This window comes from Heptranchias perlo, chromosome 7 (assembly GCF_035084215.1).
Source record: "Heptranchias perlo isolate sHepPer1 chromosome 7, sHepPer1.hap1, whole genome shotgun sequence".
Classification (NCBI taxonomy): Eukaryota; Metazoa; Chordata; class Chondrichthyes; order Hexanchiformes; family Hexanchidae; genus Heptranchias; species Heptranchias perlo.
The window spans coordinates 47,734,791-47,751,696 of NC_090331.1; the positions used below are offsets into that span (position 1 = coordinate 47,734,791).

A 16,906-nucleotide genomic window follows, 5' to 3' on the forward strand; every position below is an offset into this window, starting at 1 on the left:
TGTTAAAATCGGCTGGGCATCTTCGTTGCCATTCCCAGACGGGCTGGCCACTCGCTAGATTACACTCCTGCCGGGAACTTTAAAATTGATGCCTGTAAATCATTTTTATTTTCAAATATCCATTTTGGTTTCTCTGTTAGTTTATTTTGGCTTTGTTGCATTTAGTTATGCACTTTTCCAGTATCTCCCATGTAATGTTATGCAAGAATGTCCCTTTACTCTTGACAGGTTTATTTTTCAGTAGTAGCCTCCAGTGTATGTTACTAATTGCAGCCCTCATAATCCTTAAGTTTGTTGATATAAAGTTGTAACCTTGGTTTGGATATGTGCCTGCAGTGTTTCCGAAGTTTGAATGAAAGTCGTGTTATGGTCACCAGAGCTTCGTGGTTCAGTCACTTCTACTCCTGAATATGTCTGGTTCATTGCAATGAACCAATCTTGGGGAGAGTTGCCTCTCATTAGCTTCTCAGCAACCTAGCCTTCTTCAAATTTGTATTTGATTCGAGAGATTAAGTGTATTCTAGTTTTCTCGAGCAAGCTGTGCTTATCTGAAGAGTAAAGTAGAATTTCAAAAGACAAAATTCAGTAAAATTTGAGTGTGACACCATTCAAAATTAGGTTTATTTTAACCAGTAGAAAAAAAAAAGTTTTAATGAATCCAAAAGTCTTCTACAGGCATGTAAACAGTAAACGAGTAGTAAGAGGAGGGGTGGGGCCGATTAGGGACCATATAGGGGATCTACTCATGGAGGCAGAGGGGGATGGCTGAGGTACTAAATGAGTACTTTGCATCTGCCTTTACCAAGGAAGAAGATGCTGCCAAACTCTCAGTAAAGGAAGATATAGTTGAGATACTGGATGGGCTAAAAATTAATAAAGAAGAGGTACCTGAAAGGCTGGCTGTACTTAAAGTAGATAAGTTACCCGGTCCGGATGGGTTGTTGAGGGAAGTAAGGGTGGAAATTGTGGAGGTACTGGCCATAATCTTCCAAACATCTGTAGATACGGGGGTGGTGCCAGAGGACTGGAGAATTGTAAATGTTACACCCTTGCTCAAAAAAGGGTATATAGATAAACCCAGCAACTATCGGCCAGTCAGTTTAACCTCAGTGGTGGGGAAACTTTTAGAAACGATAATCCGGGAAAGAATTAACAGTCACTTGGACGAGTGTGGATTGATTAGGAAAAGCCAGCACGGATTTGCTAAAGGCAAATCATGTTTAACTAACCTGATAGAGTTTTTTGATGAGGTAACAGAGAAGGTAGATGAGGGCAATGCAGTTGATGTGGTGCATATATAGACTTCAAAAGACGTTTGATAAAGTGCCAGGTAGGCTAATCATCAAGATTGCAGCCCATGGAATACGGGGGCAGTAGCAACATGGATACAGAATTGGCTAAGGGACAGGAAACAGAGAGTAGTGGTGAACGGTTATTTTTCGGACTAGAGGGATGTGTACAGTGGTGTTCCCAGGGGTTGGTGTTGGGACCACTGCTTTTCTTGATATATATTAATGACTTGGACTTGGGTGTACAGGGCACAGTTTCAAAATTTGCAGATTATTAGAAAACTTGGAAGGGTAGTAAACAGTGAGGAGGATAGTGATAGACTTCAAGAGGAGATAGACAGGCTGGTGGCATAGGCGGACACATGGCAGATGAAATTTAACGCAGAAAAATGCAAAGTGATACATTTCGGTAGGAAGAACGAGGAGAGGCAATATAAACTAGAGGGCCCAATTATAAAAGGCGTACAGGAGCAGAGAGATTTGGGGGTATATGTGCACAAATCATTGAAGGTGGCAGGGCAGGTTGAGAAAGCGGTTAAAAAAGCACACGGGATCCTGGGTTTTATAAATAGAGGCATAGAGTACAAAAGTCATGATGAACCTTTATAAAACACTGGTTCGGCCACAACTGGAGTGTTGTGTGCATTTCTGGGCACTGCACTTTAGGAAGGCTGTGAAGGCCTTAGGCAGGGTGCAGAAGAGATTTACTAGAATGATTCTAGGGATGAAGGACTTTAGTTTTGAGGATAGACTGGAGAAACTGGGGTTGTTCTCCTTGGAACTGAGATGGTTGCGATGAGATTTGATAGAGGTATTCAAAATCATGAAGGGTCTAGACGGAGTAGATAGAGAGAAACTGTTCCGATTGGTGGAAGGGTCAAGAACCAGAGGATATAGATTTAAGGTGATTGGCAAAAGAACCAAAGGTGACATGAGGAAAAACTTTTTTACACAGCAAGTGGTTGTGATCTGGAATGCACTGCCCGAGGGGTGGTGGAGGCAAATTCAATCATGGCCTTCAAAAGGGAACGGGATAAGTACCAGAAAGGAAAAAAAATTGCAGGCTACGAGGATACGGTGGGGGAGTGGAACTAGCTGGATTGCCCTTGCATAGAGCCGGCGTGGACTCGATGGGTCGAATGGCCTCCTTCCGTGCTGTAACCTTTCTATGATTCTATGAGATGGACACTGCACACTAATAAGATATTTTAATGGATGCAACTGAATTTTCCTTTGGGAGGATGTCTATTGCTATGGCCCTTTGGAAAATTATTTTTATGTTTATGATTATGTGAAGTGCACCATTTGCTGAATTCAAACTCCAATGGCAATTGTGGGTTTCAAGAGTTAAATAATAGAATCCTACAGCACAGAAAGAGGCCTTTTGTCCAACTGTACCTGCACTGGCTCTATGTAAGAGCTATCTAATTAGTCTCACTCCCCTGCTCTTTCCCCATAGCCCTGCAAATGTTTCCTTTTCAGGAATATATCCAATTCCCTTTTGAAAGTTACTACTGAATCTGTTTCACCACCCTTTCAGGCACTACATTCCAGTTCATAAGATCTCGCTGCATAAAAAAAATTCTCCTCATCTCCCCTCTGGTTCTTTTGCCAATTATCTTAAATCTGTGTCCTCTGGTTAACGACCCTTCTGACAGTGGAACAGTTTCTCCCTATCTACACTATCAAAACACCTCATAATTTTGAACATCTTTATTAAATCTCCCCTGACCCATCTCTGCTCTAAGGAGAACAATCCCAGGTTCACTAGTCTCTCACATAACTGAAGTCTTTCATCCCTGGTACCATTCCAGTAAATCTCCTCTGCACCCTCTTCAAGATCTTGGCATCCTTCCTAGAGTGTGGTGCCCAGAGTTGGACACAATACTCCAGCTGAGGCCTAACCAGTGATTTATAAAGGTGTACCATAACTTCCTTGCTTTTGTACTCTCTGCCTCTATTTATAAAGCCAAGGGTCCCATATGCTTTTCTAGCAGCTTTATCAACTTGTCCTGTCACCTTCAAAGATTTGTGTTTTTGAACTCCCAGGTTTCTCTGTTCCTGCACCCCCTTTAAAATTGTACCATTTAGTTTATATTGCCTATAGTTGCAATCAATTATTCAATGGCTGAAGACTATTTAATGCAGCAGAATTAACATAAAAAGCTTTATCACACTTGCATCAAATTCCAAAGGCAACACTTTCAAGCTGTGTGCACAGTGCCAAAAATTGAAATGCTGGAGGGCTCAGTTTAAAAGATGCTTTATTGTTTTTTTCAGAGTTTATAAGATTTTGACTACAGGGACTAATTTATGGAAATCTTCAGTTCAGCTGTTACAAATCAGAATCATTCAACACAGAAGGAGGCCATTCAGCCCATCGTGCCTGTGCCAGCTCTTTCAAACAGCTACCAATTTGTCCCACTCCCCAGCTCTTTCCTCATAGCCCTGCAAATGTTTCCTTTTTAAGTGTATATGCAACTCCATTTTGAAAGTTGCTATTGAATCTGCTTCCACCATCCTTTTAGGCAATGCATTCCAGATCATAACAACTCGCTGCGTAAAAACATTTCTCCTCATCTCCCCCTGGCTTTTTTGCCAATGATCTTAAATCTGTGTCCTCTGATTACCGACCCTCCTACTAGTAGAAACAGTTTCCCAATTGTGTATGTGAACTCCCAGGTTTCTCTATTACTGCATTCCCTTTAAAATTGTACCATTTAGATTATATTGCCTCTCATCATTTTCACTTCCAAAATGTATCACCTCGCACTTCTCTGCATTAAATTTCATCTGTCATGTCTCTATCCATTTCACTGGTCTGTCTATGTCCTCCTGAAGTCTGCTACTATCCTCCTCTCTGTATACTACATTTCCAAGCTTTGTATCATCCGCTGGGTCAAATCTGGGTACATTTTGAAATAGGTGGCCTTCCTGTTCTCTTTGTTCAATGACATACATGCCAATGGTCTCTTTAAGCAGCTTAACAATAGCACATTGTTGGTTATACAGTGCATACTATTTCTTGCAATATCATGAGAAAAATATGATTTCTTTTTTTAATCTATCTGTATAAAAGTTCTGAAACACATTATATTCTACTTTAGTATTGCACGTGAAAATTTCTGTATCACATTTTAAAAAAAAGAATGCCAATCATTTCTAATCTACAAAGATACTGCCTCAGGAATAAAAATAGCTTCTAATTGATTTCATGAGTCATGTTAAAAAAGCAGGAGAAAACCAGTCATTTCCTGCTAGTTTCTTATGACCTTTAATTGATCACATGATCTGCTCAAAGAAATTAGCCTCTAATTGCCCTCAGGAAGGCACAGCATTGAGATCTTGGGGCCTTAAGGAAAACACCAGTTAAACCTACTTGTACTTTAACAACAGAATAATGTATTGTGCGTTACATGGTATAATGCTCCTGTCCTTATAAAACAGCATATCCTCTGATTTGCCATGGAGAACACCAAGAGAGATCCACTAGAATCGCTCTTGCATTTGAATACATGGTACAGGAAATTTAGGAACTTTGCAGTACATTCAACAAGAGGCTTATTATGATAAACTAGTGAAAAGGGCACCAAAGTTTCCTAAGTTTAAACATCTGTTGTAATATTGGAAAATTAAAATTGAGATACTTTGATTAATGTTGTTACATGTTAGATTTCATTCTGAATTTAAAAAGTACTCTTTTTTGGCTTCGGCAGGCAGAGCAAAAGAAGCAACAACAGGAATAACTTGATAAAAATTGATAAAAAGAAAGTCACCCTCGAGGTTTTCATTGAACTGCAACGTGGCATGTTACAAGGTTACAAATCCATGAGGTAATACAGAGGTCAACTGTAAAATGGCAGCTTGTTCTGATACAGTACTGTGAAAGCTTCTTCTCTAAAGCACCCAGTATCTCGAAAGACTGGAGACTGCTTCTGGCATTGTTTTAGAACTACACCATAAAGAACAGATCAAATTCTGTCGTAGATTCAAACACTTTCTAGAAAAGTCCACAAAGCTACCACCATTGTAGGTAAGGATTTTAAATCAGAACATATTGCTCATTATTTTTAAAGCCAAGAAAATAAAGTGGAAGAAAGCCACAATTTTTTTTGGGTTTGTCTTCTGTTTAACTTTCCTGTTGAATTTCCTGTGAGCATATCAAGGAAATCTCAAGCATAGGAACACTGATTAAAAACCTCAAAGCAAAGCTAACAACATGTTAGGATTGTGGCTGGACTTAAAGGAAGACTTGTGACATTAATTATTTCTTTGCTGGTGTACTGGAAAGAGAATGGTACAGCAGCTTAAGATCTCAGGTTTGAGCACAATTACTAATGAGCACTCTTTGCACAAATAACAAATAACGGCTTGATACTTTGTAGTACTCATTGTAGAAAATATTTTACTTTTATATTTTCTTATTAGAAATGCAATCAGTTTTTGAAGGTTAAATACCCCTACTTTAGTCTATAAGAAATAGGTTTCTTTCTCTTTGAACAGAACAAATAGGCCCACCGCAATCAAAAAGGGAAAAAAATGGTTTGTAAGGTTTGATACTTTGACAAACAACTTATAGATTCCACAAGAACACTGCCATTCATTTAATCATCTGCAGTTATTTTTGGCAGCTTGATTGATACTAATTTTGGAGCAATTTTATGTTACAAACATTAGTGTAATGAAGCAGTTGTTCTAAAATTATATTTAGTGTCTGAATATCATTTGAGAACTATTTACCAGTTTGTTGTGACATTGTCTGACACAAGTTTTACTGCAACAACATCTGTCTGCAGACATTTAAATGATTCACAGAAGAGGGTCAGCATCTTTATAAAAAGAACCTTAGAGATCACAAGCTAATCCTATGCATTTTAATTTTGAATTTTACTCAAATAATTGGCCAGAGATATGTTTTTGTTTATTGGTCAAAGCTTGAATGTTGACAAAACTACCCCTTTGAATCATTTGATGTGGAGGATGTTTTTCTTACCATTCACAAGCCAAGTAACCTGAGGCAGAGGCTTGCCGTCCACAGAGCACTGCAGTACAAAATCCTGACCCTCACTCACTGTGCATTCCTTCAATACGCTAGTGAAAAATGGTGGTACTTCTTCGCTCTTGGACCCTTAAAGTGATTAACCAAAAAGAATCCATCAATACTGTGTACATAAGTTGTTTGTATACACATGCTTTAGATTTGTAATATGGCCATCACACAATAATTTCAGGTAGCAATCATATATGATAACATTTTTCATTGAAATAAAATATTACTGTGGGATCATTTTAGTCTTTGGAAAGTACCAACCAGGTTGCTTCATTTCAGTTAGTTAATAACTTTCTTAGAGGTAAAATTCAGATAATACAAACTAAAGCCTTGAAATTATACTGTGGGATTATAAATATGCAAATGATTAATGAGTTTGTCTGAATCTCCCCTGGTTGTTTTTATCGGAAGCATCAACCCATTTATTTTAACCAGATTAATGATTCTGCTAAAAGAGTGGAGAAAGGAATTTCAGACAAACCTTCATAAACATGTGTAATTTCAAGGCCCAAGTAAGTTACCTGCCATTAGACTTTTTTTTTAGGTAAATATGAAATCATACAACTTTGCTGTTGAAATCTGCAAACCTTGTCTACAGCATAGAAATTACTGTTGTCAAAATTATTGGATGAATACATAATGTGCATATATGACATACTTCTGCTATTTTATTGCAAGAGTTAACCAATTTATCTTAAAAGGGCTCATTGCTTCTGCACAAATAGCAAACATAGGAATGTCATGCGAACACATTGGGCCAGAATTTGCAGTCAAATAACGTTGAAGCTAGTGGCGCTCGCTGTTATTTATGCGCAAATGCTACAGCAACTTCGAGCGAGGGGCAGATGCACGGTTAAACGTGGATATCCAAAAGTTACTGTCCGAGATACACTGCTCCACCGTTAGCTTCGCGAAAACGGCATCTCGCTGTCTGGCTGAAGTTGCTGTATTTGCACGATAGGTACAAACCAAACTCGCCACAGAAAGTTAAGCCTTGTCCATTACTGTATAAGTACCCTTTTAACAACGTGATAAGTGTTAATTACTGCCAGTCAACCTCTCTGGCACTGAAAATTAACTATTACAAATGTGGTCTCTCATTCCTTCAGATTTTAATTGTTGTTGGAGATTTTATAAATGTAAAATTTTAAATTAAAACTTTAAAAAAATTTTTCCTTTCTGTCTCTTTTTTCTCCCTATCTTAATCCAATCTTTCTTCCCCTCACTTTATTTCTCTTTCTGTACCTGATTTGACATTGAATTCACCCATTTTAACTTACACTTTCTTCTCAGTCTTTGCACTGTTATGATGTGGAGATGCCGGTGATGGACTGGGGTTGACAATTGTAAACAATTTTACAACACCAAGTTATAGTCCAACAATTTTATTTGAAATTCACAAGCTTTCGGAGGCTTCCTCCTTCCTCAGGAAGGAGGAAGCCTCCGAAAGCTTGTGAATTTCAAATAAAATTGTTGGACTATAACTTGGTGTTGAAAAATTGTTTACAATTTGCACTGTTAATTTCATAATCCTTCAATCTGATTTGTTAAGGAGATACCCAGTTGCTTACCCTGTTCACTCAGGTCCAGATGCACTGTTTCCCTCGCTGCGACGTTATCAGCTCACACTTTCAGCAACTTGCTACACAAAATATTTAAAAACCTAAACGGGCAAGGGCAAGTCTAACTAACGGCAGATGCCATTAGGTGCCCTGCTACAGCAAATTATGGCCCATTAAGTATTCATCTGGAACTTGTGTACTGTCTTTGTGCATGGCATTGAGACCATGCAGTCAATTATGGAGAGAGTGGTCAACTTCAAGACCACTGCAGGGGGCCTCACAGCAATGGAGGCTTTGGTAGAAGCTCTGACAGCTTCGATGGGAGCTCAGAACGCTGTCATATTGGCTCTGCTGTCCAGCATCTCTCTGGCTTACAAAATGTGAAGGAGAGCATGGATAGCGACTTTGAGAGCCTCCCCGCACACCTGAAGTCTGTTCTCGTGCAGAGCAGTGTAAGTGTCGAGGCTCAGCCCACCCAAGAGTGGCATTGGCTCCATGGAAGAGGCACCTGCTGTCCTCTCTTAGGATGACTGCATGCCTGTTTTCCCGGCAGCCTCTCCACCAGTGCCCTTGTTGGTGCCAGACAGCCACCTGGGCCAGACTGTCCCAGCGAAGCAGAGTTCGAGCAGTCTATAGACAGCTCAACGGCCAGAGATCCTTGAGGTCGCCCACTATGGCCTCTCAAGTGCCCTTAGTGGAAGTTCAGCAGTCCGCCATATCCCAAGCTGTAGCCATTGCACAAACACCTCATAGATGCACGAGACTAGGTAATCAAGCACGCAAGACAGGCACTAAGGGTTTGCACAAGGATGATTTGTAGATATGCATGATTCGTATAACTGTTTGTCAAATCAAGACTAGGTTCTTTTGGAGTAGTGAAGTAAAATGTTTTGTTTTGGTATTGTTGTTGATCTTCATAATCTTAGTGATGTAACAGGAACACCCATGAAGTTGTACAGGGCAGGATATGGTGGGTGTTAAGACCGGGTCAGATGGAAGGAGGGAGTGCTGGTGCTCTGGGGAGGGGATGGATGGTTCAGAAGAATTTATCGTCTGGAAGCTTGCAGCCCTGCTGGGTCGTGATCTTCCTCGTCTCTTTCTTCATCTTCCCCCTCCACTTTATCCTCTCTGGATGTTCCAAGGCAATGCCCTCTTGTATTGCAAGATTGTGGAACATGCAGCAAACAATTATGAATTTTAACATTCACTCTGGGCTGCACTGAAGGGCTCCTCCCGGAGCTGTCTCGACAGTGGAACCATTGCTTCAGGGCGTCAATGGTTTACTCAATCAGAACCATTGTTGTTGCATGGCTCTGATTATATTGGTTCTCCGCATCTGTGCCCGGGTTCCCGACACCACTGCCGGTGGTCACAAACAAATTTAACATTGAGCGAATGGAAGCCTTACCTGTTGAGAAACAGTGCTGGTTTGTGATGGGAAACACACAAGGCTATGATGGCCTGCACCTGCGGAAATCCAGCAATGGGAGCAAATCCCTGTCCTCTTTCTTCCTGCTTGTCTTTTTGTGGATATGATCTACCTGGGCAATCTTCCACATTGTCGGGTAGATGCCAGTATCATACTTATATTGGAACAACTTGTCTAGGGGAGCAGCTAGCTTTGGTGTGCAGGGCCCAAAGCCTTTGCTATGTCGCGTGCACTCAGCTGCTTCTTAATGTCACATGGAGTAAACCAAATTGGCTGGACACTGGCATCTACAATGGTGGAGACCTAGGATGGAGGTCGAGTAAGATCATTCACTCGGCACTTTTGGCTGAAGACACGTCATGTATGTCCTCATGCTGGTCTCAGAATATAGGACCCAACTGCAATTTTAACAGGATGGCCTGAGCGGAAAGCCGCAGTGGCTTTCCCACCAGGTGATAACAACAGGGAAGAGGATCTGGGCCAGAAGAAGCTCAAACAGGTAAGTTTTTTTTTACTCTCCTTGTAGGGCCAGGAGGAGCAGGAGTGATCCTCCAGGCCCCATGAGGAAAGCTTAGGCCTCCCCTGCCCCTCCTCTTTCCCAATCACGGGTCTCCGCAAGACAGTCCCGGCAGACTAACCCGCCACCCACTTGGTGTTGGCGGACGGCCTCCATGCCTCACGATTTTCTGCCACTTCCTACTGGAACAGGTGGAGTTAAAATAGCCCAGGCCTTGTTTCTGGAGCAGTGGGTGAGTTTCTTACTCACACCGTTGCCCACCTGAGAGTGGCATTGGCTCCATGGGAGAGGCGCCTGCTGTCCTCCCTTAGGAAAGGCCAGATAGGAGTGGCATACTCCCTTCTGGAGAAAGCGTACATTAGTCAAGATGTGGAGATGCCGGTGATGGACTGGGGTGTACAAATGTAAGGAATCTTACAACACCAGGTTATAGTCCAACAGTTTTATTTGAAAATCACAAGCTTTCGGAGGCTTTCTCCTGACGAAGGAGAAAGCCTCCGAAAGCTTGTGATTTTCAAATAAAACTGTTGGACTATAACCTGGTGTTGTAAGATTCCTTACATTAGTCAACCAGTTGGATTTTTATGACAAACTGGAAGCTTTCATGGTCATTTTTCTGGTGCTAGCCCACAAATTACCAGAGTTTTTAAATTCAATTTCACAAGTTACCATGGTGGGATTTGAACTCACGACGAGTTTGCTGCTGGTCCAATACTACAACCACATTATCATAATCCTAATCTCCAATGCACTACTAACAGTGATTTCAAAACAATATGGGAAATAACTTCATGAAACTAGGCTACTTGCCTTTTACAGTCAATGTCCAGCTCCTAGAAAGCTGGCCTCTGCTGTTTGTCACCGTGCAGCTGTAGGAACCACTATCTGCCACATTTATGTTACTAAGGCAAAGGTGATGAATCCCATCCTCTTCATACATTGCAACACCTCCTTTTCCTTTAAGTGAAACTCCATTTTTAGCCCACTTCACTTCTGGATTCGGACTTCCTGTAACTGTACAACACAGGCTTACGTCAAAAATTATAGTATCATATAACATCTTAAAGAACTTTGACTTCTAATACAAATAATAAATGCACCATATGAATTATACTGGATGATCATTGAGTGTCGACTTGAAAAAAAAATTCAATAGAAGCTAAGTTTTAATATTTATTAATAAATGTATTCCTTTCTGCTGTTGTGATCAAAACATTTTCACTGTTTTCTCCACATTTAGTTCACAAATGTTCATCGGGGTTTTGTAAATACTGCATTGTGGAGTCATCAATTTGAAGTGTGCATGAAGGTGTACACAACTGACACACAGTTTATGTATAACTGCTTTATGTAGCCTTTATGAAAATGATTTATGTAAATTAAAATATAGGGTAGGAACATCACTATGCTAATTTCAAATATATTTCTGTGTGCAAAATCAGAGCTCAGAAATTAGCTTGTACTCCTGTTAATTTAAATAACAACCAAAGGTTGAATTAATTTATTTGGCAGTAGTTATAAAGTTAATATTTGCAAATTGGATCTGGCCTATATAATTTATACATATACAAATGAACAGTGGGATTACTTTAAAAACAGGGTACAATTGTGATTGGAATACAAACATCACTGAAAATAATAGGGCCACTAAATTACAACAGTTTCATAATTAAAAATATATATATTTGTGATGACTAGTGTATGGAACAAGTTATGCCACCAAAGCAAATGATCTATTTTTCCGTAGCTCACTTACTTTTACATCTGAACTTGACGTCTTCACCCTCTGTAGCTATCTGGCTTTGAGGACAAATAAGGAAGTCCGGGGGTGATCCTCTAGTCACTGATTTCTGTTCCACTGTAATCTTCCTACTTTCATGTTGCAGTGAAGGTTTCCCAGCCCCTATCTGTGAATGTCGCATGGTTCGGCAACTCTCCAAGTCCAACTGTGGGCTAACTTTCTTACACTCTTCTGTCTGTCTTCCTGGAGCATCTTTTATTTCAATGATTGGCTGTTCCTCTATCTTGTGTGACTGAAGTATTATAGAACTCTTGGATTTCTGTTGGGTTCGGCTCGTTATAATACTTTGGGTTTTCTGTTGGGTGGGGGATGTTGTGATAGTTTGGGCTTTCTGTTGGGTGGGGGCTGTTGTAGTAGTTTGGGCTTTCTGTTGGGTGGGGGCTGTTGTAGTAGTTTGGGCTTTCTGTTGGGTGGGGGCTGTTGTGATCGTTTGGGCTTTCTGTTGGGTGGGGGCTGTTGTAGTAGTTTGGGTTTTCTGTTGGGTGGGGGCTGTTGTAGTAGTTTGGGCTTTCTGTTGGGTGGGGGCTGTTGTAGTAGTTTGGGCTTTCTGTTGGGTGGGGGCTGTTGTAGTAGTTTGGGCTTTCTGTTGGGTAGGGGCTGTTGTAGTAGTTTGGGTTTTCTGTTGGGTGGGGGCTGTTGTAGTTTGGGTTTTCTGTTGGGTGGGGGCTGTTGTAGTGCTCCTGGGAATTTTCTTTATTTCTACTTTTGCTTCCTGAAGTGTTACGGCATTTTGTGCTTTTTGCAGTACCATGGCTTTTTTTTCTTCTGCCTTTGGTTCTCGATGAGATTTGTTTTCTTCTATTGTTTTTTCCATTCTCTCTTCAATCTCAGTGTTCTGTTTCTCAGAGGCTGTTACAGTGTGTTGCACCACTTTCAAACTTTCTTTGGATTGAATGGTGACTGTGCTAGCCACATCCTTTTCCTTTTGGATGCCATTTGTAGCTGTAAGTTTAGTTTCCAGGGGTTCAACAGTTTTGGCTCCATTGCTTCTTTGCTGCACTGATGCACTATTAATTAATACAAAAGCTTGTCATTTCATTGATTTTTTTCCTCCACAGATTAACAGACTGTTTCTTTACTGAACTTTGAATAGTATCAAACAGTACAACAGAAACAGCATATATTTAATACAAGTTTTGTGACTGAAATCACAATGCCGTTTTAAGCATATACTTACATTTCTGGTGTTGAGGTTACACCTGAAAAGAAAATAGAAAATTGACTTGAACATCATTTTGTTTGAAATAAACTTATATGCCTGTTTCACTGTAAGGATTATATAAAAATACTCATCTTCAAAAACAAAAGAAAACTGAATCTCCTAATTTGGTTGGAAATATTTTCCCAGCAATGCAAATATCTATGGGCATTTGTGTGGCATGAGGCTCTTGCTTTCTGTCCAACTCTTGTAGTGTGGGAGATCTGGATATGTGCAGTTCCTTTTCCTATAATGGGAGCTACTCTGAAGGAAGCATACAAAGGGAGAAGACTCAAAGGTATAAAGTGAAGCACATTGTAAATGAAGTGGGCAGACCTATTTGAGGGAAGTCCTACGAATGCAGTCCTTTACTAAACCTGCTTAGGTCAGCCTCACTCTGGGGGACATTTCTTCTATACTTGTTAACACCATCTGCTGGCGTTAAGAAAATAAATTAACTCAAAATCTCAACTCGACCAATTTTGATTTTGGACTAAAGATGGCAGCTGTGTCTGTTACAGATAAGGGTAGCCACCAATATTGTGTTAGATAACACCTGAAGCTACCTGCACAACTATAAGAGTAGTATTTTGGACTTTCAGTTGGGTGGGAGCATGACTAAAAACCCTGAGCTTAAAGTTTATATTTAGAAAACTGAAATATTGTCACAATTCTGTGGATTGGATTTGGACTCCCCTTTAGGTTCTTGAGTTTACTGTCTATTCGTGCCTTGTATTTCCATTATAATTTTTTTAGATATATTGCACAACCAAGATAAAACCCAAAGCCCAGAGTGCAGGGCAGCACAAAAGCTGTAAAGATTGAAAGAGTGCCGTAACTTTAGAAAGTACCAACATTAGGTCAATACGGCAGTAGCTGTAAAGTTGAAAGGATCCTCTTTCTTAAGGATAGGATGAAAACAAGGACATTTCCAAGGAGAAATAATGGTGGAATGGGAGTAGCAGCAATGGAAAAGACCGCATAGAGTAAAGAGAGCAGGTCTGGGAGGGCCCTGGAATAGAATGGGGAAGTAAGGAAGTTTCTTTGCCAGGATGAAGATGAGAAGAAAGATGAGCTAAAAATAACAGCTTTCTCTTTAAGAGAACTTGCAACTGTACCTCAGGAAGGGTGCAAGGTGAAAAGGAGGATTAATAGAAGTTGTGAGAGAGAGCGTTTGCTGGAGGAAGAGGAAGAAAGCTGTTAGTACTTACTTTCAATACAGGTGTGTTCAGCAGTTTTCAGTGGATTTACAGAGATTAAGAGAAAACTTAAAGTTGACTTGGATATTTCAGACTGATTAAGATGTCTAATGTGATGGGCAGAAGTTATACGAGAAAGCATAGTTGTATGTTAGTGCGCGCTTGAAAATTTCTATCCATTTCTTTTGTGTTATGGTGCTTGCAGTTTGCTGAATTTCCGTAATTTTTTGAATATCTGTCTCAGGGGAAATCATAAATTCGGTTGAAGGTTCTTGTGTTGATTCTTACTCAACTGGGATTGGCCGCGATGAACAAACACTTAGGATTGCAGAGACTTATCCTTTTCTTCGAAGTATGCTGGAAACCATTAAAGGGAGACTGAGCACAAGGATTATCTGTTCTGTCCCAGGGATTCACTTTCAAACTGATATTTAATCTATAATAGGCAGCTTTCTGCTGATGGTATTATCTACTGTTTTGGAATCAACAGTGAGGCTGCAAAAATGAGCAGCTAGAATTTTTGGAGGAGCTGAATTCTGCTCATTTTCACTAGCCACGGATAAAGGAGTTAGTATTGTAACTGCTTATTTAATAGCACATATGATGCATTTGAGTGCACAAGTATATTTATCTCATCTTGATGTTCACTTGGTCTACTCTCATGTCAATACGATCAAGCATTAAGAAGCTTAGGGTTTCTAGATCCAAAATAGAAAGAAAGAAAATAATTCTCAGTATTGGCTCCAGATGTGGAATGCGATTACAGATCAGGCTGAAAATTCACCCTTAATGAAGTTATTGAATAACAATATAAAGTCTGATAGAAACATAAAAGACAAAGGAAATAATTCTATAGTTATTCATATGGAAGCTACTTTATTCTGATCACTGTTTGATTACTGCACTCTAACCTAAATATTTACAGTGATAAATCAAGTGGTCTTTTCTTTGCAATTAAAACATCAATGTGTGCAAGATGGTTAAATAGATGAGAGATATCAAAGGATCAGGAAAGACAATTTTCTGAAAAATAGTCCCAAAAAACATTCATACTTTGAAATATGAGCTCTGCAGATGCCACTGCTTTTCCAGAATTATTCATTACTGAACACATGTAATTTCCGGCATCCTCTGCCCTTGCAGCTCGGATTTCCAAAAAGTGAATACCAGACTTCTCAAACATGTTGAAATGATCACTTTGCTGCAACGCTGCATCACCCTAGGATAAAGAATAGAATAGAGGTGTATTTTGGTTATTAACCCAAACAATTACTTCTCCTTTCTAAAAGTATTTTTAAAAATCTGTGCAAATAAGAGTTTTAATTCCATTGTTACCCTCCTACTGTGCAAACTTGGTATTGCTTCATTATTTTTGATTTAGCCGGAATTCATTCTTACTATTCTCAACCTCCTGGTGTTGTACGCTACGGGCCTATTCTTCAGCTAGGCTTCTCAATAAAGAGAACTTTACTTGCTTCAAAACAACTCTGTGGTCATCTGCTCTGATTCCAGAGTTGACTGCAATGTATTGTGTTGAATTCTGTCATTTATTCTGTGGACATAATCATTTCTACTGTCCTCTTTTTAAATTTCAAATCATCATTACTACAATACACAGTTTCAGTAACACCATGGGAACAATCTGCAACTAACTGCAAAGAAGATCTTCATTCCTGCCAAAAGAGGCCTTGTTAATTAAAGTTTAATGTCCTCACAGTTTAATGTGTGTTACTGGTACTTTTTCATCTATGAGAAAGACCTCCTTATTCACTAATATTTTCTGCGTAAATTATTTCTGGGTCTTTCACACTCATTAACTAAATTCAGTAATATCTACTATCCTAAATTTCTTGGTCGGGTTGCTCATGAAGCACTTTTCCTAGAGATGAGAGAAAACTTGCACAATGGAAAATGTGCCTTCTGTCAATTGAGCATAGCTGTGGGGTCATGCAACCAGCCATCTGAATATACAATGTGGAAGCAAGAGCATTTGAGAAGTTATTTAAAGCAATTAAGCACAAATTAAAGATTAAATCAATTTTATACCCTGGTTTCACTTACAAATTTTCTAGAAACACATTGTGTATTTCTTCCAACTCTAAGGACATAACACAAGCGATTCAATTTGAAATGAACAAGCTGCAACAGAATCCTGATATACTGCTCATTTAAACAGGCATGTTTTGCTTGGATTACAATTTCTATATAGCAGAAGTGAAGGGGAAAGGTAGACTTCAATAGCAAGCATGAGTCTCTATTGTACTTGGAAGAGTTAAATGGGAAGGGACATGTCAGGGGAGTACTTTTTTGTTCAAAAAGGGAAAAAAAATCCACTTGGGAATTTTATTTGACTTTCAAAAAATAACATGAATTTTCTGAGTTACAGAGAGACGTGCAAAGTCCCTGCTGGGCCGTTACATGACATCACCTACTTGGAATGTCCTTGTGTGTCCTAAAGCGGTTCCACTGAAAACAACCAGAGTCACAACTTCAGAATGACACAAGCATCATAGTTGGCTATTGACTAACGATGCAGAGTGTCTAGTCGATAGTGTGAGTAGCCTTGATCCAGCTCTTGGGCTAATCCAAAGTTGCTGTCCCATTGTTTTTAATGGAGCCATTGCTGACATTAACTCATGTGCCTTCCTGGGCTTCTTCTAGCTCAGATGATTGGTGTTTAAAGTCAAACAACATTTATGTGCATTTATGTTTTTCTTCAAAAAATGGGAAAGTACTTTGAACAAAAAGTGCTCTCTCCTCTTAGAGTTTTTTTCTCCTTTAAGTGTCTTTCTGAACTTCACAATAGTCTGCTTTTGACCAGAATTAACTATTGTTTCAAATTCATTGCAGAGAATATGAGT

At 39.7% G+C, this 16,906-nt stretch overlaps 1 protein-coding gene across 6 annotated transcripts in view; it reads right to left on the reverse strand.

Annotated features, from left to right (window-relative positions):
• Window positions 1-16,906, reverse strand: part of mylka (myosin, light chain kinase a) — a 316,681-nt gene that overhangs the window by 150,124 nt on the left and 149,651 nt on the right. For all 6 annotated transcript variants that reach the window (XM_067987458.1, XM_067987459.1, XM_067987462.1 and 3 more), the window contains 5 exons: window positions 15,099-15,264; window positions 12,826-12,847; window positions 11,604-12,655; window positions 10,658-10,861; window positions 6,283-6,417 (listed from right to left, as the gene is read on the reverse strand). In XM_067987458.1, coding sequence (XP_067843559.1) covers window positions 6,283-6,417; window positions 10,658-10,861; window positions 11,604-12,655; window positions 12,826-12,847; window positions 15,099-15,264 — 1,579 coding nt within the window. The remainder of the gene's footprint in view (window positions 1-6,282; window positions 6,418-10,657; window positions 10,862-11,603; window positions 12,656-12,825; window positions 12,848-15,098; window positions 15,265-16,906) is intronic.